The sequence below is a fragment of the Sapajus apella genome, unplaced genomic scaffold, assembly GCF_009761245.1.
Source record: "Sapajus apella isolate SASKATOON/1434 unplaced genomic scaffold, GSC_monkey_1.0 scaffold43, whole genome shotgun sequence".
Taxonomy (NCBI): Eukaryota; Metazoa; Chordata; class Mammalia; order Primates; family Cebidae; genus Sapajus; species Sapajus apella.
Window position 1 is genome coordinate 19,782,687 of NW_022436983.1, and position 23,089 is coordinate 19,805,775.

General features: G+C 49.5%; 1 protein-coding gene across 4 annotated transcripts in view; it reads left to right on the forward strand.

Moving 5' to 3' along the window:
* Nucleotides 1–3,839: 3,839 nt before the first annotated feature.
* Nucleotides 3,840–23,089, forward strand: part of ZDHHC18 (zinc finger DHHC-type palmitoyltransferase 18) — a 29,661-nt gene continuing 10,411 nt past the window's right edge. For all 4 annotated transcript variants that reach the window (XM_032300973.1, XM_032300975.1, XM_032300974.1 and 1 more), the window contains exons 1-2: nt 3,840–4,314; nt 10,520–10,680. In XM_032300973.1, coding sequence (XP_032156864.1) covers nt 3,974–4,314; nt 10,520–10,680 — 502 coding nt within the window. In that variant the 5' untranslated portion in view covers nt 3,840–3,973. The remainder of the gene's footprint in view (nt 4,315–10,519; nt 10,681–23,089) is intronic.

Below are 23,089 nucleotides of genomic sequence, written 5' to 3' on the forward strand. Positions count from 1 at the left end.
CAAATAACTGGGATGGTTATTGGCCAATCATATCTTATTCTGACTCTTTCCAACTCCTTCCTTTATAGTTGCAGGGTGAGTGGGCATAGCATCTACCTTCCACACTGTTGAAGATGACAATTTCACCAAATATTTTGCTACAGCATAACAGACATCTCCAGCCATCCAGCCTGCTTTATCTAATCCAATATATGGCCCTGAATTAATGATCAAGCAGCAATCCACTGCTTGGCCATTAATTCAGAGCCATATATTTTTGTTTTTATTATATCAACATCCCATTCCTGATACTACTTTCTGTATTGATAAGGATCAGTTAATTGCTGTAGTAAATTACCTCTCAAACTCATTGGCTTATACAACGAAACTGTATTTCTTGCTCAATTCAGTTTTTAATATAAGTTAGTCATAGTAGAGGAGAGTTCTGCTCTGCACAATTATGCGGGGACCCAAGTTCCTTCCATCTTGTGGCTCCACCCTCTTCTAGTTTCTTCAGAATCTCCTCTACTTTGATAGCAGATAGGAAGGAAGGAGAGCAAGGATCAACACATGGGAGTTTTATGGGCCATCCTAGGAGAAGTACCTGTCACTTCCACTAGCTAGAATTCAGTCACATGGCCACATCTGTCTGTTAAAGAGGCTGGGAACTGTAGGTATTGGTGAGAACAAGATGTTTATACTACATTAAATGGCTAATTAGTGACATTTAAGATAAGTTTTAGGGGAGTGATGTAGACAGGAGCCAAATTGTAAAAAGTTAGGAAATCATAAGGGACAAGGGGTTTTGCCATGATGCCCAGGCTGATCTTGAACTCCTGAGCTCAAGCCATCCACCTGCTTCAGTCTCCCAAAGTGCTGGAATTACAGGAGTGAGCCACGGTGCACAGCCTTTTTTTTTTTTTTTTTTTAAACAGGGTCTCACTCTGTCACCCAGGCTGGAGTGCATTGGCACAATCATGGCTCACGGTAGCCTTGACTTCCTGGACTCAGACGATCCTCCCACCTCAGCCTTCCAAGTAGCTGGAACTACAGGTGCATGCCACCATATCCCGCTAATTTTTAATTAGTTTTGTAGAGATGGGGTCTTGCTATGTTGCTGAGGCTGGTCTTGAACTCCTGGGTTCAAGGAATCCTCCCACCTTGGCCTCCCAAAATGCTGGTATTATAGATGCGAGCACTATGCCCAGCCTTATTTTTTAATTGATAAAGAATTGAGCGGCTGGACCCGGTGGCTCATGCCTGTAATCCTAGCACTTTGGGAGGCCAAGGTGAGCGGATCACCTGAGGTCAGAAGTTCGAGATCAGTCTGGCCAATATGGTGAAACCCCATCCTAAAAAAAAAAAAAAAAAGGAAAAAGAATTGAGCATGTATTTGCAGTATCAATGAACAGGAAGAGAGATAGGACATGAGTTTAGAGTTTTATCAGGCTTAAATAAACAAATAAAATGGAGTTCTATCGGCCTTACTTAAAAAAAAAAAAGGACATGGCTGGGCGCGGTGGCTCAAGCCTGTAATCCCAGCACTTTGGGAGGCCGAGGCGGGTGGATCACGAGGTCAAGAGATCGAGACCATCCTGGTCAACATGGTGAAACCCCGTCTCTACTAAAAAATACAAAAAATCAGCTGGGCATGGTGGCGCGTGCCTGTAATCCCAGCTACTCAGGAGGCTGAGGCAGGAGAATTGCCTGAACCCAGGAGGCGGAGGTTGCGGTGAGCCGAGATTGCGCCATTGCATTCCAGCCTGGGTAACAAGAGTGAAACTCTGTCTCAAAAAAAAAAAAAGGGACATGAGTGGAGGGTTGGGCATGGGCATGGGCAGAAGGAGGCCTACATCTTCTAAGATGAGAAGAAAGGATAGATGCAAATCAAGAGAAATTATGAGATAGAGAGGAGGTAAACTGAAAATCAAGTAGGATTGCTTTGGTTTCTATAAAGTGAGGAGAAAAAAGAAAAGGTTTCAGGTTGTGAGAGGATTTAATTAAGGTGGGACAGCAGGAATCTGTACTGGAACCAGTATGTCTAGTTTTGTGACTTTGTTCCACAGCCAAGCAGCACAAGGGGAGGAAGGTCACCATGTGGTTCGCTCAAGGTGGGCCTCATCAGTTTGAGAGCCTGTGGCACCAAAGACACAGCTGAGCAGCCTTTGGCATGTATATCAATTATGCAAGGTCTCTGTTGTTGACTTCCTACTCCTCCCCATTGTATATTGTTACTTCCTTTCCTACTTTCTCCCATCCTACTCTCCAGTTCTTTTTCCTTACACTTTTCCTTAGGTTTTACAGTAACCCCAGCGTGACAGACACACCCTAAGCTTACCCCTAATGATTCCTGCCTCCTGGTATTTATGCCTTGTATGATTCCCTTTTCTTGAGTGCAGATGGGTCCTGCGCCTTGCTTTTAACCACAGGAGATGGCAATGATGATGGGATGATACCTATCACATATATAATAAGCTATATAAAACTCTGTCTTCATAGTCTGGAGCTAGAGACCCTCATTGTCAGCTTCATGAAGTTAAGTGGCCATGTAGGAGAAGCCTGCATGGCAAGAAAATGTGATAATCTCTAGGAACTGCAGGTGGCTTCTGGAACCTGAGGGAGGCCTCCAGCAAACAGCCAGCAAAAATCCCAGGCCCTCAGTTATACAGCTGGAAGGAAATTAATTCTGCCAACAACCCAAATGGGCTTGTAAGTGGATTCTTCCCCAGGTGAGAATGCAGCCTGGCTGAAACCTTGATCACTGATCAAGTTATGAGAATCATACCAGGCTGCATTCTCATCAAGGCTGATCCAGATGAGAATGCAGCCTTGTGAGACTCTAAGCAGAGGACCCAGCTAAGCTGTTCCTGGGCTCCTGACCTGGAACCTGTTAGATAATGTTTGTCTGTTTGGTTTTGGTTTTGTTTTGTTTTGAGACGGAGTCTCACTCTATTGCCAGGCTGGAGTATGGCGGTGTGATCTTGGCTTACTGCAACTGCCACCTCTTGGGCTCAGGTGATTCTCCTGCCTCAGCCTCCTGAGTAGCTGGGATTACAGGCACGCGCCACCACGCCCAGCTAATTTTTGTATTTTTTGTAGAGACAGGGTTTCACCATGTTGGCCAGGATGGTATCGATCTCTTGATTTCGTGATCCGCCCACTTCAGTCTCCCAAAATGCTGGGACTACAGGCGTGAGCCACTGTGCCCGGCCGATAATGTTTATTTTAAGCCTTAAATTTGTGGTAACTTGTTACGCAAAAGTAGAAAACGAATACGCCTAGACTTTCTGAAAAAACACTGGGGCCCTCAGGCATGACCTCTACATTACGTGCTACCTAAGAAACTCTGGGCCTGGGCCCAGGATACAGAACTTGGTGAACGAGGCCAGAGGGTGTGCCACACACCCTCAGTGGGCACTCTGGACTTCAAGGTAGAAGAGGCCCTGGCTTTCAAAGCAAATCGTGTACCCCCTCCAGCCTCCCCACCCCCACCTGCCTGCCTCTGCAAATGCCTGTCAGTTCGGCCCTCAGAGGTGGGCGAAGGCTGGCCCTGGAATTACAGACTGCCAGAGGTAGATCACGAAGTCCACCACCTGAATCTCGGCACTTGGCACAGTGCGTGGTACACAATGGACGCCCAGGAAATGGCTTGCTTGCAGAACAGAAAGAGCCCTCGAGTGCGCATCTGCTGGCCCCCTCTTTGTGCAGAGGGGAAAAGGGAGACTGGGAGCCCCAGGGGCCTGCGGGGCCCCGCCGCGGGTCAGGGCCGGCCTCCGGCCGAGCGCCATCCCTGGCCCAGGCGGAGGGGGCGCTGCGGCGGGAGGCCACGGCGGGCGGTGGCGGCGGGCCGGGGGCGGAGCGGCGGCGGGGCCGCCCCAGTGAGCGAGCGAGCGAGCGCCGCGCGCGCCGCCGCTGCCATCTCCGCTGCTTGGCCAGGTCCCGGAGCGGCCCGGCCGGCCCGCGGGGCACGGAGCCGAGGCCCGCGGCCGGCCGCATGAAGGACTGCGAGTACCAGCAGATCAGCCCCGGGGCCGCCCCGCAGCCTGCCTCCCCGGGGGCGCGCCGTCCCGGCCCCGCCGCGCCCCCTACCCCTGGCCCTGGGCCCGCGCCGCCCGCCGCCCCCGCCCCGCCGCGCTGGAGCGGTAGCGGCAGCGGCAGCGGCAGCGGCAGCGGGAGCGGGAGCCTCGGCCGCCGCCCGCGGCGCAAGTGGGAGGTGTTCCCGGGCCGCAACCGCTTCTACTGCGGCGGCCGCCTCATGCTTGCCGGCCACGGCGGCGTCTTCGCACTCACCCTGCTGCTCATCCTCACCACCACCGGCCTCTTCTTCGTCTTCGAGTGAGTTCCGCCACCGCGGCGCCCCCTCCCCGCCCCCTGCCGCGCACCCCACCTTCCCAGTCCCTACTGGACACTCCGTGCCCTCCCCTGCGCCTCCCTGGCCCTCATTCTCCCCGCCCCTTTGGGGATCCTCCTCGGGCCTCTTGTCTTCCCCTCTGGCCTCTGCGCACCCCTATCCCCGCCAGACGCTTCATCTTCCCTCTTCCATTTGGGTACCCCATCTGCGCTGGTGCCCTCCACGCTCCTAGCAGCTCCGTCCTCCCTGGTCCCACCCTGGCACCTGTCTGCCTGCCACTGCCAGGAACACCAGCCTCCATGGCCCCTATCCTCGCTGCCCTCTCATAACCTGCACCTGGGCTCCTTGGACAGACCCCTTCTGCTCACCCATCCTGGACCATCTCTTGCCAGCCCCGCAAGTTCTTTCTGACCCTTGTATCCCTTCCTGACCAGTTCTAGATTTCGTGTGTGCTTTGGCTGTGCACACCCACCGTAAACATCCTAGTCATCCTCGCTGCCCTCTCCGGGTCCCTCCAGGGTCCCCTCCTTTTCTCTACTCTCAGACACCACCCCCTGCTTCTGCTTCCCCTCAGCCATGCACACCCCAGGCCCCAAGGCATCTTTTCTCAAAACCTTTGGGCCTGTCAGGCCCCCTTTCCTTCTCCAGCACCTTCCTTAGGTTCTCCAGAGCTTCCTGTCCTTCCCTCAGCCCCCACCTGCCTCCCCCCTGCTGGCTCCAGGTCCTGGGACCCCTCCTGACCACTGCTTAACATTCTAGAATGTCCCTCTGGCCCGTTCCACATCAGGAACAGCTGCAGGGCCTTGTTGTTTTTCAGGAAAAAGTTCTGAGTGCTTTCGCCTGACAGGTCATATTTGCCCCTCCTTAGGTTTTTGACCTCTTCATATCCCTCACTGACCAGGTTGGCCCACACAGAACCTCCCTTTTATGGGTGGAGGATCACATTTGTATTGGAAGTTTTCCACCCACCTCTGAGCCACCTGCACTGTGATTCCTTGCGCACACATTCACAGGGCCACACACCCACCCTGTGCTTTAGGAGTCTCACTGTCCCCTCCCAACTCCCTATCCTTTGTGGCCATCCCTCTTAATTATACAGTGTAGTTAAGAACTCTAACAGACCTGGTTCAAATCCCAGCTCCACCACCTGTGATTGCATGACCTCAGGGCAGTCACTTCACCCCCTCAGAGACCCATTTTCCTCATCAGTAAAATGGGGTTTATAATAGCACCCACCCCGTAAGGTTGTCCTGAGGCTGGCATGAGGTCACACATGCAAGCTTTTAGCCCAGTAACAAGCACTCAACATTGGTTGCTGTTAGTACTTGTGTTGTCTTTATCAAAAAACACTTCCCAAGGCATGTGGCCATGGTAATGCTGTCAGAGAGACACCAGCCCCAGGTACCCTTACTAGCTGCCAGCTCATATATCTGCAACCTTGGGAAACCCTTGAAGCAAGGTGAAGACTTCCTATAAATTAGCTTCTCCTTTCACCCTTTATCACACACTGCCCTTTTTTTCCCGAGTAGGGTGGATAAAAAGTTCAGGGATGATTTATAAGCAGAAGCTCTGGGCTGAGTTTCAGATCCACTTCCCTGGGCCAGCCACGTGAGTGTTTTGGAAGTGCCTTTTCCAGTATCTCCTCGGCTGCCCTCTGGGTCCCCACACTCAGGGCTGCAGCCGAGGCAGGAGGAAGCAGTACTTGCTGCGGTTGACCCTCATGACCCTGCAGTGTGCTATCTGGCCTAACTTCTGAACTAGAAGCAGGACCTTCTTTGGGCTGGCTGAGTATCTTCACTGGTGACTGGCGAGGGAGAAGCAAGGACTTCTGGGTTTGGGAAGAGCTTGTGAACCATGTTGTAGTTTGTCCCTCCTTGTCCTCATTGGGGGTTGGTAGATTTGGCAGAAGGGTTTGGGCTTAGGCGGAGAGCTCTCCTGGGTCTGGACTGGATGCTTCCCATTGCTCTGGGAAAAGGTAAGGTGCTCTCTAAGCCTTTCCTGCTGTGAATGGGTTTGCTTCTTTGTTTGGCTTGGTGGATTGTTGCACAGGCCTCCAGCAGGGCTCCCAATTTCTGCCTCACTTCTCTCCCCCACACAACAGCCAAAGCACCCTTTTGATTCTAAGTCAGGCCTGAATCCTCCCTGGCTCCTGCTCACTCTGTCCCCGTCTTCTCTCCAGGCATGTCATCCTCCATGCACACTCGTACCTCTGGGCCAGTGCTTGGAATCCCCTTCCTACGGGTGGCCTCATGGCTCACTCTGTCACATTAGGCCTCCTGGGTTCATCTGTACAGCATAGCAAACTACTCCCCTCTAGCACCTCTTCTCTCCCCTCATTTATCGTTCTCTGAAGTATTGCCACCACCTGACATATTACATTATACTTGTTTGTTAGTTTCTTGCTTGTCTTTGTCCATGAGAGCAAGACATTCTCCTTCGTTGCATCCTTAGTGCCTAAACCAGCACCTGGTGTTCAGTAGATGCTCAGTACAGTCAATACTTATTGAATGAATGAATTGACAGTATATTTGCTGGGAGCCTGGAAACCCTAGTTCTGTCATTGGCTGGCTGGATGACCTTGAACCTAGCTGTGGGCCTGGGGAGAGCTCTGGGCTTCTGGAAAATTAGGAGGGTAGAAGTTGGTGTTTCCTGCAGGCTCTACGAGTCTTAAAGTCTCTGTTCCTCCACACAAGTATGGTCTCATATGAACTGGATTCATTGCCATGTGGGTGACACTGAGGGCTCACTGGTTCTGTTTGAGGGTCGGACCCAGAGACCATTGAGATGCTTGGAGCACAGCATGGCCTACTGGGAGCCCTTGGCCTTGGCAGTCTGCTCCTCAGGGGAAGGGCTTCTCTGGAGGCCACAGCATCTGATGATTGAGATTTCAGAAGCAGCATGCAAGTGTCCACTGGTGTGTGCCTACCATGCCACTCCTGGAAGCTTGGCTGGTCTCAGACCTCCCAGGGCCCTCTCATCTCCTTACCCCATCAGGTGCTACTCTGGTTCTGGGGTGGTGGCTAATAGCATGAGCCTCAAAGTCAGACCTGGCTTGGGCCCCACTTTAGCAGTCCTGAGCCACATGACCTTGGGCAGTTTACTTAAGCTCTCTGAACTCTAGTTTCCTCATCTGTAAAGTGAGGAGTATAACTTCACAGGGTCTCAGTGAGGTTTTTTTTTTTTCTTGAGATGGAGATTTATTCTTGTTGCGCAGGCTGGAGTGCAATGGCACGATCTTGGCTCACTGCAACCTCCACCTCTGGCTTCAAGTGATTCTCCTGCCTCAGCTTCCCAAGTAGCTGGGATTACAGGTGCCCGCCACCACACCCTGCTAATTTTTTTTGTTTGTAGTGGAGATGGGGCTTCACCATGTTGGCCAGGCTGGTTTTGAACTCCTGACCTCAGGCTATCCACCCGCTTCAGACTCCCAAAGTGCAGGGATTACAGGCCTGAGCCACTGCACCTGGCCCAGTGAGGATTTTATAGGAAAGTGCAGCCGGGCACGGTGGCTCAAGCCTGTAATCCCAGCACTTTGGGAGGCCGAGGCGGGTGGATCACGAGGCCAAGAGATCGAGACCATCCTGGTCAACATGGTGAAACCCTGTCTCTACTAAAAATATAAAAAATTAGCAGGGCATGGTGGTGCGTGCCTGTAATCCCATCTACTCAGGAGGCTGAGGCAGGAGAATTGCCTGAACCCAGGAGTGGAGGTTGTGGTGAGCCGAGATCGCGCCATTGCACTCCAGCCTGGGTAACGAGTGAAACTCCGTCTCAAAAAAAAAAAAAGAAAGTGCACAGGAACTGCTTAGCCTGGTACCTAGCCCATAGTAACTATATGTACTTTGTATATTACTAATAGTAATTTATTAATTAGGGCAGTGTCTGGCACATAGTAAGCCTTCAAAAGATAGTAGCTATTTTTCTTTCTTTCTTTTTTTTTTTTTTTGTCTTTTTGTTTTTTTTCCTTTTTGTAGAGAACAGGATCTTGCTATATTGCTCAGGCAGGTCTCAAACTCCTGGGCTCAAGCTATCCTCCCCCCTCTGCCTCCCTAAGAGCTGGGATTACAGGCATGAGCCACAGCACCTGGCGGTAGTAGCTATTTTTCTGTCCTGTAGCAACAGGGAAAACCATTCATTCAACAATTATTTACCAGGTACTTCCGTGGTGCCAGGTGCTGTGCAGCTGGGAATATAAAGCTGAACAAGAGAACACAGTCTATACCCACAGAGAAGCTTTTTTTTTTTTGAGATGGAGTCTTGCTCCGTCACCAGGCTGGAGTGCAGTGGCGCAATCTCGGCTCACTGCAACCTCTGACTCCAGGGTTCAAGCGGTTTTCCTGCCTCAGCTTCCTGAGTAGCTGGGATTACAGGCACGCGCCACCACGCCCAGCTAATTTTTGTATTTTTAGTAGAGATGGGGTTTCATCATGTTGGCCACGGTGGTCTCCATCACCTGACCTTGTGATCTGCCCACCTAGGCCTCCCAAAGTGCTGGGATTACAGGCTTGAACGTTGCGCCCAACCTACTTTTTTTTTTTTTTGAGGCGGAGTTTCACTCTTGTCGCCCAGGCTGGAGTACGATGGCGTGTACTCAGCTCACTGCAACCTCTGCCTCCCAGGTTCAAGCAATTCCCCTGTCTCAGCCTCCCAAGTAGTGGGGGTTACAGGTGCATCCCACCGTGCCTGGCTAACTTTTGTATTTTTGTTAGAGACGGGGTTTCATCATATTGGTCAGGCTGGTCTCAAACTCCTGACCTCAAGTGATCCGCCCACCTCGGCCTCCCAAAGTGCTGGGATTATAGGCGTGAGCCACCATGCCTGGATGAGCTTATGTTTTACTGGAGGAAAAACAGCCATCATATAGACAAGTAGCTGAAATCTATACTAAATGTTATGCAGGAAAGAAAGCATTGAGGAAGTTCGCTGTGTACAGAGTTGTCAAGGAAGGTCCTTCTGAGGAGGAAAGAGGAATCTGAGAAAAGGAACAGCAAGTGCAAAGTCCCTGAGGTAGGAGAGCACCACGCTTGTTCTAGGAACTGTCATCAGGCCATTCTGATGGGAGTAGCAGGAGCGAGAGGAGAGTTTTGCAGAATGAGGCTGAATCAGTAGGGTCCAGATCATGCCTGGCCTAGAAGGCCATGGTAGGGAGTTTGGATTTTATTCAAAGTATAATGGGAAGCAATTGGGAGGTTTTAAGCAGTAAAATGACAGGATCTGATTGACATTTCCAAAAGATGGCTCTGGCTTCTGGGTGGATAGTGAGGTGACAACAGAGTAGATTGGCCAGAGAGAGAGAGCCCTGATAGCTTCACTATCATGAGGCCATTCTCCCACCAGTGTCCAGGACTTCTAGAATGTCTTAGCTGTAAGTTGGAGGAGGGGGCTTGAAGAGGGCTGTGGAACCCTGTGGTAGGCAGCCTGCCTGGGGGACAGAAGCATGACCATTCAGCTGGCACAGGCTATTCCCTGAGGCAGCCAGGCTCAGGAGGTCTGACAGCACTGCCCTGGGGATGCCTCCCTCCCTTGGGTCACAGTTGACAGTGGCTGGACCATGCAGTTCCCCCAGCCCTCCACTCATGCTTCAGGTTGGAGTTTAGGATTACCTCCTTCAGGTTGCCTTTCCTGACTGTTGCACTGTGATCCCCTCCCCCACTAGAGCACACATCACTCTGTGTGGCAATTACCTGTTTACATGTCTGTTTTCCCCACTAGACCATAAGCCACAGGGGGGAGGGACTCTTGTCTTATTCACCACCATTATTCCTGCTGCATTGAAGGTGTTGCCTCCTGACACAAAGAAAACTTCAGTAAATGTTTGTGGAGTGAGTGAGTGAGTGAGTGAATGAATGAGTGAGTGAACACTGCAAGATGGTTTGACTTAGGTGACAGTCCACTTCACCAGCATCTGCCTAAAGCTCTGTGTATAAAGGGATTCTTTGAGTGCAGAGGTTAGGAGTGCTGGGATCTATTGAACACATCTGCCATGTGCTGAGGAGAAAAGTATAACACAAGGATCAATTAGTAATGTCTGTTCCAGGTACTTGTGGGGAAGTGACTGCAATCACTCAGAGCGAGGCTGTGTTCAAGACTGCGGTGGTACTTGCTGGAATGACAGCGCCTGCCAGGTGCTATAGCCCTGTGCTGCAGGAAGCCCTTTGTCTGCTGATCTGTCTCCATCTCTCGTTCCAGCTGTCCCTACCTGGCCCGCAAGCTGACCCTTGCCATCCCCATCATCGCTGCCATCCTCTTCTTCTTTGTCATGAGCTGCCTGCTGCAGACAAGCTTTACCGACCCTGGGATCCTGCCCCGGGCCACTGTCTGTGAAGCAGCCGCCCTGGAGAAACAGATCGGTGAGGTTTCTACTCCCAGCTGAAGCTGGATCTCCATAGCTCCACATTCCCTGATTTGGGAGGAGGCCTGGTTTTCTCTTCCAAAACTATGGTGGGAACTGGGGATGCAGTCATGAGCAAGGCAGGCTGGAGCTGACACCAGCATAGAGGGAGACAGATGATCAACAAGTTAGCAAATAAGTAAGCCAGAAATGCTGGCCAGCAAAGGCCCCTATGGCAGCCAGCGTGGGGCTGAGTGCGCTTCCTGGGGGCCAGGCACTGTTTTAAGCTCTTTATATGCATGATCTTATTTACTCCCCCAGTAATCCTATGAGGTAGGTACTGTTGTTACTTTCCTTTTACTGATTAATTAAATCAAGGCAAAAGAAGTTAAGTAAATGGTCCAAGATCACACAGTAAGTAGAAGAGCTGGGGTGAGACCTCAGGCCAGAGCCTCTGTTCTTAAACATTCATAGACACTTATTCATTCCCTCATCAAATATTTATTGAGCCCCTACTGTGTGCCAGGCACTATTCTAGATGAGGTATAGCAGTGAACAAAACTGACTATAATCCCTGTCCTCATGGAGCTTGATAGTTGAGGAGGAGGAAAGAGGCAATAAACAAATAATTAAATATCTAGGATGTCAGACAGGGAAGAAAGGAGGGAGGACGAGGTGTTTGATTTTACATAAGGTGGCCAGGGAATGTCTTGTGAAGGAGGTGACATCTGAGCAAAGAAGCCCCAGCCTGAACAGATGAGGGCTTGAGCGTGGGGTTATCTAGGAAAGAGCACAGTAGGTGTCCGGGAGTGGGCTAGTTTAGATTAGGTGGTCATGGCCGGGCGCGGTGGCTCACGCCTGTAATCCCAGCACTGTGGGAGGCCGAGGTGGGTGGATCACGAGGTCAAGAGATCGAGACCATCCTGGTCAACATGGTGAAACCCCGTCTCTACTAAAAATACAAAAAATCAGCTGGGCATGGTGGCGCGTGCCTGTAATCCCAGCGACTCAGGAGGCTGAGGCAGGAGAATTGCCTGAACCCAGGAGGCGGAGGTTGCGGTGAGCCGAGATCGTGCCATTGCACTCCAGCCTGGGTAACAAGAGCAAAACTCTGTCTCAAAAAAAAAAAGATTAGGTGGTCATGGGAGCTCTCCAGGAGGAGGCGGCACTGGAGATAGAAATATGGGGACCTGGGAAGTGTAAGGCCTAAGCCCAGAGTGGCAAACAGTCTGAGTATGTGTGAGGAATGGCAATGGCCGGAAAGACTCTGTGCTCCCAGGCAGCCCAGGTGGCCCTTGATTGCTTTCAGACTGCTGTGTGGGTTCCGGGTTGGCGGGGCACTGGGGCCAGCCCCCTAATCTCAGCTTGCTGCACCCCAGCTCCTTCCTGCTGAGAAGTGACGTGGCTACTTGCACACCTCGGGGGTTTCCGGTCTGTGGTTAGCTCCTTCCCTTAACAGGGTGGTGTTCATGTAGACTTTTAAACACCCAGCTGGCCCTGAAGACATCTAGTGGCTTGTAAATGTCAGAGCCCTGCTGCATCCATCGCTGGAAATCGTTTCACTAATGCTGGAAATCGTTTCACCAATTCTCTGTGCAGCAGGGAGTGGGGAGGGCAAGCAGCTGGAAAGGATGCTCTCTGGGACTCTGTCTGTTCCTTGTCTCATTCTTCTGCCCAGGCCCTTCCTCAGCCACGCCCGAAAGCACCACCTCCTCTCGCCTACGTCCAGCTTCCTTCCCTCAAACTCCGGGTCCCTGGCTACTCCTTCAGGATCCCACAGTCTGACCTGGGCTAGCCCACCTGGCAGCTGGGGAGGCTCGACTGTACCCTGTTCTTCCTCCCCTTCAGGTCAGGGCTAATCGTGAGACAGGATTATTGTCCAGCTCAGCTGTACCCAGAGGTCTGGCTGCCTGGAATCCCTGGCCTCCTGTGAGCTGTGTGGATCACAGTGACAGCAGTAATCCCCCTCGTGGGGAGAGCTTGGCCGTGTGCTGAGTGCTTTCCATCCATTATCCCCACAAATCTTCACAACAGCCCAGGGAGGGTGACCCTATTAACCAGTTGTACTGATGGAGAAACTGAAGCAGGTGATCACGGGGCCAGGGATAAAGGTGCTGAGACAGAGTGTGTGCCTTTGACTCCCAAACCCCTTGCTTACTCTTCTGAGATGGCAGCAGGGACACATCTCCTTCATCCTCTGTCTCCACTTATTTCCTGTGCTCTGGGAAGCCTTCCTGACCTGTTGGGCCAGGCCTTCCATGGCACATTCCCAGAGCACCTTCTCCTTCCTTCTCTGTCCCTGTGCTGCAATGGTGCTCATTACAAAATTGTCCTTTCTGCTGGCCTGTGGGGGCACAGAATTTGTGTCTTGTTTACCTCGTTGCCGTGTAGAAGGCTCAGTGATGCTGGCTAAATGAGTAAATGAATGACTGAAGAATGGATGAGCTTTTGTGAAAACCCTCCTTGCTCTGTCAGGGTGACAGGTGAGGAAACAGTTGGGACTTCTCCCAGTTAGGGATTACAAGTTTGTTCATTTGTATGTTAATTCTATCTGCTGACTTCTGACAGCAGAGTGAGGGCTGGTAGAGGCCAAAAATGAATCTGATAGGAGCTTCCTCTCTTCATGGGTTCCAGATGAGTTGACCCCAGGTGGGAGGCCTGACTACCCACTGCCAGTGAGATCAGGTTTAGAAGAGGGTCAGAGGAGTCAGGAGCATCTTCTGCCTGGGGGACTGGAGAAGCTTCCTGGAGAGGTGATGCTTGAGCCAAGCCTTTAAGTTTGGGTGGAATTCCATAACAGGAGCGGTGTGGAGGCAGCCCTTCAGGCAGACAAGGCTGAGGGAAGAGAGGGACGGCAGAGGGAAGGGGAAGGGATGGCAGCGGGCCACTGAGCAGGCCATGTTGACTGGAATATCAGGAGCACTTCAGATAGGCATATTAGGGATATTCCAGTTGGAAGGTTGGAGTGGAATCAGTCTCGTAGGGTGCTGAATATCAGGGCCTAAGACTTTTCTTTGGGAACAGTTGCCAAGCATAAAAGTGGCATTTGGGGGGCCTTTGAATTCCCAAACTTGAATAGAAGCCAAATTTTGGGGTGTGGCCAGAAATTTCTAACTAACTGAAGTAAAACATATTTCTCAGGGCCGGGCATGGCGGCTCACATATGTAATCCCAGCACTTTGGGAGGCTAAGGCAAGTGGATCATGAGGTCAGGAGATCCAGACCATCCTGGCCAACATCGTGAAAAATTAAAATTAGCCAAGGCAGGAGAATCACTTGAACCCAGGAGGCAGAGGTTGCAGTGAGCCAAGATTACACCACTGCACTTTAGTCTGGTGACAGAGTGAGACTCCGTCTCAAAACTAAAACTAAAACAAAAGACATATTTCGGCCGGGCACGGTGGCTCAAGCCTGTAATCCCAGCACTGTGGGAGGCCGAGGCGGGTGGATCACGAGGTCAAGAGATCGAGACCATCCTGGTCAACATGGTGAAACCCCGTCTCTACTAAAAATACAAAAAATTAGCTGGGCATGGTGGCGTGTGCCTGTAGTCCCAGCGACTCAGGAGGCTGGGGCAGGAGAATTGCCTGAACCCGGGAGGCGGAGGTTGCAGTGAGCCGAGATCGCGCCATTGCACTCCAGCCTGGGTAACAAGAGCGAAACTCCATCTCAAAAAAAAAAAAAAAAAAAGACATATTTCTCTGAAAATGATCAGGACTAAGATTACTAAACCTTTTCCAGAAGGTTGGGAGCTGTCTCAGAGGCAGGTGATGCTGTTCATGTAAACATGAACTGTTTACCTGTTCCTAGGCTCATGTAGGCAGCGTGGGCTTCTCCCTTTGGCTCCCCAGCCCAGCAACTCTAGCCCAACAGGTCTGGCCCAGGGCTCCTGCCCTGTGGGGACAGTCTGAGGCAGAGTGACCAATTCCTCCCAGTTTAAATAAATAAAGTGTGTGTGTGTGTCTGTATACACTTTATATATATATGATTATATATATATGTGTGTGTGTGTATATATATATATATATATATATATATATATATTTTAAAAAACAGAGTCTTGCTCTGTCACCCACACTGGAGTGCAGTGGCGCGATCTCAGCTTACTTCATCCTCCACCTCCTGGGTTCAAATGACTCTCCTGCCTCAGCCTCCCGAGTAGCTGTGATTATATGCACACACCACCACATCTGGCTAATTTTTGTATTTTTAGTAGAGACGGGGTTTCACCATGTTGGTCAGGCTGGTCTTGAACTTCTGACCTCAGGTGATCCTCCACCTCATCCTCCCAAAGTGCTGGGATTACAGGCATGAGCCACCACACCAGCCCCTCTTCTGTCTTCTTAAAAACTCACTGGTGAGATTGAGGCAAGCTGCATCCCACCCTCCCGCTCCTCTCTTCCCGATTCCTGGCGCCCCCAGCCACGCTGTGCACTGGATGCCTCAGTGCGTTTGCTTGTGCTTGTGCTGTCCCACCTGCCCTGGTAAGCCAGAATGCTCAGTCTTTCTTTCTTTCTTTTTTTTTTTTGAGATGGAGTCTCCCTCTCTCACCCAGGCTGGAGTACAGTAGCATGATCTCAGCTCACTTCAACCTCTACCTCCTGAGTTCAAGCAATTCTCCTGCCTCAGCCTTCTAAGTAGCTGGGACTACAGGTGTACGCCACCACACCCGGCTAATTTTTATATTTTTAGTAGAAATGGGGTTTCAGACTGGTCTTGAACTCCTGATCTCATCATCCGCTCATCTCAGCCTCCCAAAGTGCTGGGATTACAGGCATGAGCCACCACGTCCGGCCAGTGCATATTCTTTCTGATCCAGCTTTGCTGCCACTTCTTCTGTTGCTGGCTTTCTTTTTAAATTATATTTTGTAGAAACCATGTTGCCATGTTGCCCAAGCTGGTCTTGAACTCCTGGATTTAAGCAATCCTCCAGCCTCAGCCTTCCAAAGTGTTGGGTTAACAGGCATGAGCCACTGCATTTGGGCTGTTGCTTTCTTGAATGCTGCCTCCTGCCTCCATCCCACATATTTCCCTCTGTGTTCTTGAGGCATTGAATATAGACACCAATAATGTCATTTATTGAATAGCTGTGTAGGTCAGATCTTGATATTATGTCATTTCTGATTTGTATAAAATTTTACAAGGTTGATGTCATTACTACCCATTTTAGAGGTGAGGAAACTGAGGCTTAGAGATTAGGCAGCTTCTTAAGGTCACAGGCTAACAAGTGGCCATGCCAGTGTTCAAAATAAGATCAGGCCAGGCCAGAGTCACCACACAGAGGCACTGCCTTGTAGGAGGACTCTAATTATCCACTTCTGTCTGACTCTGCCATCAGGTAGTCCCTTCCTGTATCCACAGGCCTGGTACTAAGCCTGGTTGTGGTAAAGGCTCCATGAACCCCAGAGGTGGGCAAAAGTGGTCTGGAAGGATTATGGTGACCCGGCACTGTGGCCTGGGCCCTATGGCTGACCTTGAGCTGGCCTTAGAGGTGGGAAGACTGCAGTCCTAGAGCTATTTCCTCTTCAGGTGACATCAGTGGAAGGGCAGAGGGAAGTCAGGGACTTCTCAGCAGGCCCCAGCCAGCCATGAGGAACTTCTGCAGCCCCAGCCTTTCAGACTCTGATCACAAAATGCCTGCCTGCTCCTCTCCGAGAGCTGTCTTAGGGTGGGGAAATTCCTTTGGTCTCACAGCCATTCAGTGATGACGAGCCTTGCCTTTCCTCTCATTTTCACATCCTCAGAGTTTGGTTTCTGCCTGGAAGGCAGCAGGAGGGCCTTGCTAACATGAGGGCACCTTATTACTTGGGGAAGAGCCTGACTTAGCAGGAACAGCCCTAGAGTAGATCTTAGATTCCCCGAGGGCTGGGATAGCATCACTTATCACTCCCTTCTTTCTTATTTCTACAACAGATATTTTTTGAACATCCACAGAATGCCAGGCAGGCACAGGGTGAACAAAACCAGTATCTTTTACTCATCTCTATGAACTTGCCCCTTACCTTCCCTACCACCCCAGGCCTTGTACAATATCTTGCTCATAGTAGGTGCTCGTGTGTGAAAGAGTGAACAAATGAGTGTCCTGGAAGGGTCCTAGTTTCAGCCCCACCTTCTGTTATTGGAGTGAACTTGGTTTCCCATCTGTAACTCACAGGCATGGATCCCCTTGCCCAGCCCAGAGTAGTCTCTGTGACTGAGTGAGACCGGGAAAGTCAGTACACTTTGAAAGTCACTTTTCTCCATTGAAACTGAAGAGGGTTGTGTCTTTTGGTCAGGAATGGAGAGTAGACTTGCTCCAGGCACTAACAAGCTGTCATCAGCAGTGGCTGCTGGGAGGAGCAGGTTGAGGAAGATTCTGAGGCTGAGTCTGGGGCGGTGATTGGTCAGCACCGCCTGGTCTGACAATCAGCAGTGGGAGAGATGCTTGTCTTCCCCTGTACAGGGTGCAGCCCCTGCAGAGCCTCCTTTGTCCCTACTCTGGCAACTTTGATTTAGCACAAGGCGAAACTCTTGCGCCAGCATGACACCTGGCTCCTGGCAGCCTCAGGAAGCCAGGATACAGAGCTTCATTTGCTCTTCTGCAGAGTGCTGGAGAAAATGAAGCCTGACTGCTGGAGGCCAGAACATGCTTAGCTGTTCCCTCCCTGTTCTGGGGAGAGGCTTGGGTTCCCTCTGCCCTGAAGAAGACCTGTGGGATTCCATTGAGGATTCCAATAACTCCTCTCAGTGCTGGAGAGGGTCTGTGGCTATCCTTCAGTCAGATCGGCTGTGTTCTGAAGCTTTCTTCATAAATTCGTTGCTTGTTTGGAGTTCGATGTTTTGTGGAAACAACAGTCATAATAAATGGTTGATATTTATTAAGCCCTTGTCAATTGCTAGCCACTTTGCTAAAGCCACTTGGTGAATTCTCACCTAATTCTTCCAATAGCCCTCTGAGGTGGACTCAGTGATGTTCCATTTTATTTATTTTATTTATTTATTTATTTTTTTGAGACAGAGTTTTGCTCTTGTTACCCAGGCTGGAGTGCAATGGCGCGATCTCGGCTCACCGCAACCTCCGCCTCCCGGGTTCAGGCAATTCTCCTGCCCCAGCCTCCTGACTCGCTGGGATTACAGGCACACGCCACCATGCCCAGCTAATTTTTGTATTTTTAGTAGAGACGGGGTTTCACCATGTTGACCAGGATGGTCTCGATCTCTTAACCTCGTGATCCACCCGCCTCGGCCTCCCACAGTGCTGGGATTACAGGCTTGAGCCACCGCGCCCGGCCCTATTTTATTTTATTTTTTTGAGAGAGAGTATCACTGTGTCACCCAGGCTGGAGTGTAGTGGCACGATCTTAGCTCACTGCAACCTCTGCTTCCCAGGTTCAAGTGATTCTCCTGCCACAGCTTCCCGAGTAGCAAGAATTACAGGCATGCACCACCACACCCAGTTGGTTTTTGTATTTTTAGTAGAGACCTGGTTTCACCATGTTGGCCAGGCTGGTCTTGAACCCCTGACCTCAGGTGATCCGCCTACCTTGGCCTCTGAAAGTGCTGGGATTACAGGCATGAGCCATCATATCCAGCCTGTTTAATTTTTAAATTTTTCTTAGAGACAGCCTCGCTCTGTCACCCAGGCTGGAATGCAGTGGCACAGTTACAGCTCTCTGCAACTTTGAACTCCTAAACTCAAATCTTCCTGCCTTAGCCTCCCAAGTAGCTAGAATTACAGGTTCATGCCACATCCAGCTAATTTTTTTCGGGGAGAGGGGCAGAGTTCTGCTCTTGTCACCCAGGCTGGAATGCAATGGCACGATCTTGGCTCACTGGAACCTATACCTTCTGGGTTCAAGCGATTCTCATGCCTCAGCCTCCCAAGTAGCTGGTATTACAGGTACACACCACCACGCCTGGCTAATTTTTGTATTTTTAGTAGAAATGGGGCTTCAACATGTTGGCCAGGCTGGTCTCAAACTCTGACCTCAGTCAGGTGATCCACCCACGTTGGCGTGAGCCACTGTACCCTGCCAACATCCAGCTAATTTTTTAAAAAATATTATTTTTATAGAGATGGAGTCTCACACTATCTTGCCCAGGCTGGTCTGAAACTTCTGGCCTCAAGCAATCCTTCTGTTTCAGCCTCCCAACATGCTGGGATTACAGGTGTGAGCCACCTTGCTTGGCCTTCCATTTTATTTATTTAGCAGATAAAGGCACAGAGCAGTTGTGCCTTTCAAGTCACAGAGAAGTGACTTGACCCACCTTACTCAGTTAATAAGTGATTGGGCTGATATTTATACCTACATGTCTATCTGGCTCCAAAGCCTGTGTCCAAGTCAGGAAGGCAACAGACAGCAGGGAGCCAAGAGCTGGGACTCTGGGGCCTGTGGGACAGGATTAGGGGCTTGGTTTGGAGTAGCATCATCAGCTTTGGAGAGAGCTGCTGGGGGTTCTGTATTCTGAAGTGTCATGGCATGAACAATTGGTCAGGAGCAATGCCAGTGGCTCCTGGGAGTCTAGCATTGTGCTCAGGGCTGTGGAAGCATCTCATTCAGCCCTCACAATCCTATGAGAGTGTGACTTAACCCATCTCCATTTTACAGATAAAGAAACTGAGGTGGCCCGGCACGGTGGCTCACACCTGCAATCCCAGCACTTTGGGAGGCTGAGGCGGGCAGATCACTTGAGGTCAGGGGTTCAAGTCCAGCTTGCCAACATGGTGAAACCCTATCTCTACTAAAAATACAAAAATTAGCTGATGTGGCAGTGCACACCTGTAGTCCCAGCTACTTGGGAGGCTGAGGCATGAGAATCGCTTGAACCTGGGAGACAGAGGTTGCAGTGAGCCAAGATCATGCCACTGCACTCCAGCCTGGGTGACAGAACAAGACTCTGTCTCAAAAAATGAATAAAGAGGCTGGGTGTGGTGGCTCATACCTGTAATCCAAACACTTTGGAAGTCAAGGCGGGCAGATCACCTGAGGTCGGGAGTTCAAGACCAGCCTGACCAACATGGTGAAACCCCGTCTTAAAAAAAAAAGAATTAAGAAAAAAAACTGAGATTCAGAGAGGTGAAGGAACTCTCTTAAGTAGCAAGTAGGCAGAATTCCAACCAGGATTCAAACCCAGTGTCCTCAAACTCCAGAGCCCATGCCTTGCTGCCCCTCATGAAAACAGCTGCTAGTGGCTGAGCATGGTGGCTCATGATCACACCTGTGAATAGCTACTGCAGGGTGGAGAACAAAGCAAGACCCTGTCTATAAAAAGAATTATTAAATTATTTTTATTTTTTATTTTATTTTGTCCAGGTATGGCAGCTCATGCCTGTAATTCCAACCCTTTGGAAGGCTGAGGCAGGCGGATCACTTGAGGTCAGGAGTTTGAGATCAGCCTGGCCCACATGCTGAAACCGCTTCTCTACTAAAATACAAAAACTGGCCAGGCATGGTAGTACACACCTGTAATCCCAGCTACTCGGGAGACTGAGGCAGAGAATTGCTTGAACCTGGGAGGCAGAGGTTGCAGTGAGCTGAGATTGTGCCACTGCACTCCAGCCTAGGCGACAGAGTGAGACTCCGTGTCAAAAAAAAAAAAGAGACAGGGTCCCTCTTTATTACTCAGGCAAGTCTCAAAATCTTGGCTTCAAGCAGTCTTCATTTCTCAGACTCCCAAAGTGCTGGGATTACAGGCATGAGCCACCATCCTTGGCCCTGTGAGCCAATAATAATATCTCACACTTCCTAAGCATTTGCTCTGTGCCATTTCACATATATGGATTCATTTAATCCTCATAACAACCCTATGAAGGTGGGTTACCATTGTTTCTATTTCAGTTTTTAGGGAAACTGAGGCACAAAGAGCTTATATGATTTTTTAGCAAGTGGCATCATCAGCAGAAACCCAGCTGGGAAGAAATGGAGCTAGGATTCATGAATTATTCTACCTGTTTACATATGAGAAAACTGAGGCTCAGAGAAGTTCATTTTAGTTCAGCTTTACATACAACCAGTCAATGACAAAACCAGGTTTCAGAGTGTGGCCATTGGCTCTAAATCCCCCACCCTTTTTCATGTTGCCCACTTTAGGGAAGAAATGCTCAGATGCTTAGTTCCATTTTAAACATGCTGTAGTCAAGGTGGTGATGAAACAGCCTAACAAAACTTTACTTGGTAGTTGAAAATGTGACACTGGAGTGTGTTTGCCTCACTGATATATGCCAATTGTCTAGAATCGTGCTTGGCACATTGGTAGGCACTCAGTAAATAATCATGGGAGGCCGGGCACGGTGGCTCACGCCTGTAATCCCAGAACTTTGGGAGGCCAAGGCGGGTGGATCACGAGGTCAAGAGATCGAGACCATCCTGGTCAACATGGTGAAACCCCATCTCTACTAAAAATACAAAAAATTAGCTGGGCATGGTGGCGCGTGCCTGTAGTCCTAGCTACTCAGGAGGCTGAGGCAGGAGAATTGCCTGAACCCAGGAGGCGGAGGTTGCGGTAAGCCGAGATCGTGCCATTGCACTCCAGCCTGGGTAACAAGAGCGAAACTCTGTCTCAAAAAAAAAAAATAATAATAATAATAATCATTGGAGGTGAGTGGCCAAACTGGAGACATTATCTGGTGAATCAATGCAATGAAAGCAATGGCACAGTACATGGTGGAGGGCTGGAGCTACAGGCTGCCCCAGGAGACTCTCAGACATCCTTCTGGAAGGAGCCACTGTTCAGGTCCTCTGTGCCCTGGGGTACCAAGATGCTCAATGGGTAGAGTTTTGTGCTTTGCATATAACACACCTGGGTTAGAGTCCTGCTCTGCCCATATACCAGGGCAGGACCTAGTAAGTTACTTAAATCTTTATTTTCTTTCTTTTTTTTCTTTCTTTAATTGAAATGGAGTTTTGCTCTTGTCCAGGCTGGAGTGCAGTGGCATGACCTCAGCTCACCGCAACCTCTGCCTCCCGAGTTCAAGTGATTCTCCTGCCTCAGCCTCCCCAATAGCTGGGATTACAGGCATGCACCACCATGCCCAGCTAACTCTGTATATTTAGTAGAGATGGGGTTTCTCCATGTTGGTCAGGCTGGGCTCAAACTCCTGACCTCAGGTGATCTGCTCTCCTCATCCTCCCAAAGTGCTGGGATTACAGGTGTGAGCCACTGCACCTGGCCTAATGATTATCTTTAAATGAAAAAAAAAATTAATTTTGATATAATGCAGTTTATCAAATTGCTCTTTTATTATTAGGCTCTTTGTGTCTTTTGTTTGTTTGAGACAGGGTCTTGTTCTTGTTGCAAAAGCTAGAGTGCAGTGGCTCAGTCATAGCTCACTGCAGCCTCAAACTCCTGGGCTCAAGCCATCCTCCTGCCTCAGCCTGCTGGATAGCTGAGACCAGAGGCATGAGCCACCATGCCCAGCCATCTCCATATGAATTTTGGATTGAGTTTGTCAGTTTTCACAAAAACAACCTACTGGATTTAGAGAGAATAAATCCTTTCTTAATATTGAGCTTTCCAATCCATGAATATGCTATAACTCTGTATTTTTTTCCTCTTAAATTTCTTATTATGAAAATATCAAACATACAGGAAAGCAGGAAGGATTATAGTACAATTAATTCCTGCACATTCACCATCTAGATTGAATAGGTGTTGATAGTATGATATTATATATATACATATATACACATGTATATATGCAAAATAAGGCACACTGTGTGTATATGTATATATTATATGTATTAATATACACACACACATATATATACACACCTATACACACACACACATATATACACACATATTTGTTCTTCTTAAACTATTTCATAGTAAATTATAGATATCATGGATATTTTACCCATAAATATTCCAACATGTATCTTAAAAATCTAAGGATAGTCTCCTACATAATCACAATTCCATTATCATACCTAAGAAAATTAATTGTTGCCTAAGTTTTGTTTGTTTTAGTGAGAGGGTCTCATATTGGAGTGCAGTGGACTAATCCTGGCTCATTGCAGCCTGGAACTCCTGGGCTCAAATGATCCTCCCACCTCAGCCTCCTTAGTAGCTGGGACTATAGGCACACACCACCACACCTAGCTAATTTTTGTTATTTTTTTGTTTTATAGAGATGGGGTCTTGCTATTTGTCCAGGCTAGTCTCAAACTCCTGGGCTCAAGCAGTCCTCCCGTCTTGGCCTCCCAAGGTGCTGGGATTATAGGCATGAGCCGCTGTATTCAGCCTGTTTCCTAATTTTTAATCTATAGTCAGATTTCCACAGTTGCCCTCCAGATGTCTTTTGTTGCTGTGTTTTGTTTTGTTTTTCAAAATAAGAGATATTGCATTTTTATCTTTTAAACCTCTTTAAGTCTCTTTTAATTTAGAATCATCTCCTCTCTCTGTCTCTCTCTCTCTCTCTTTTTTTTTTTTTTTTTTTTTTTTTTTTT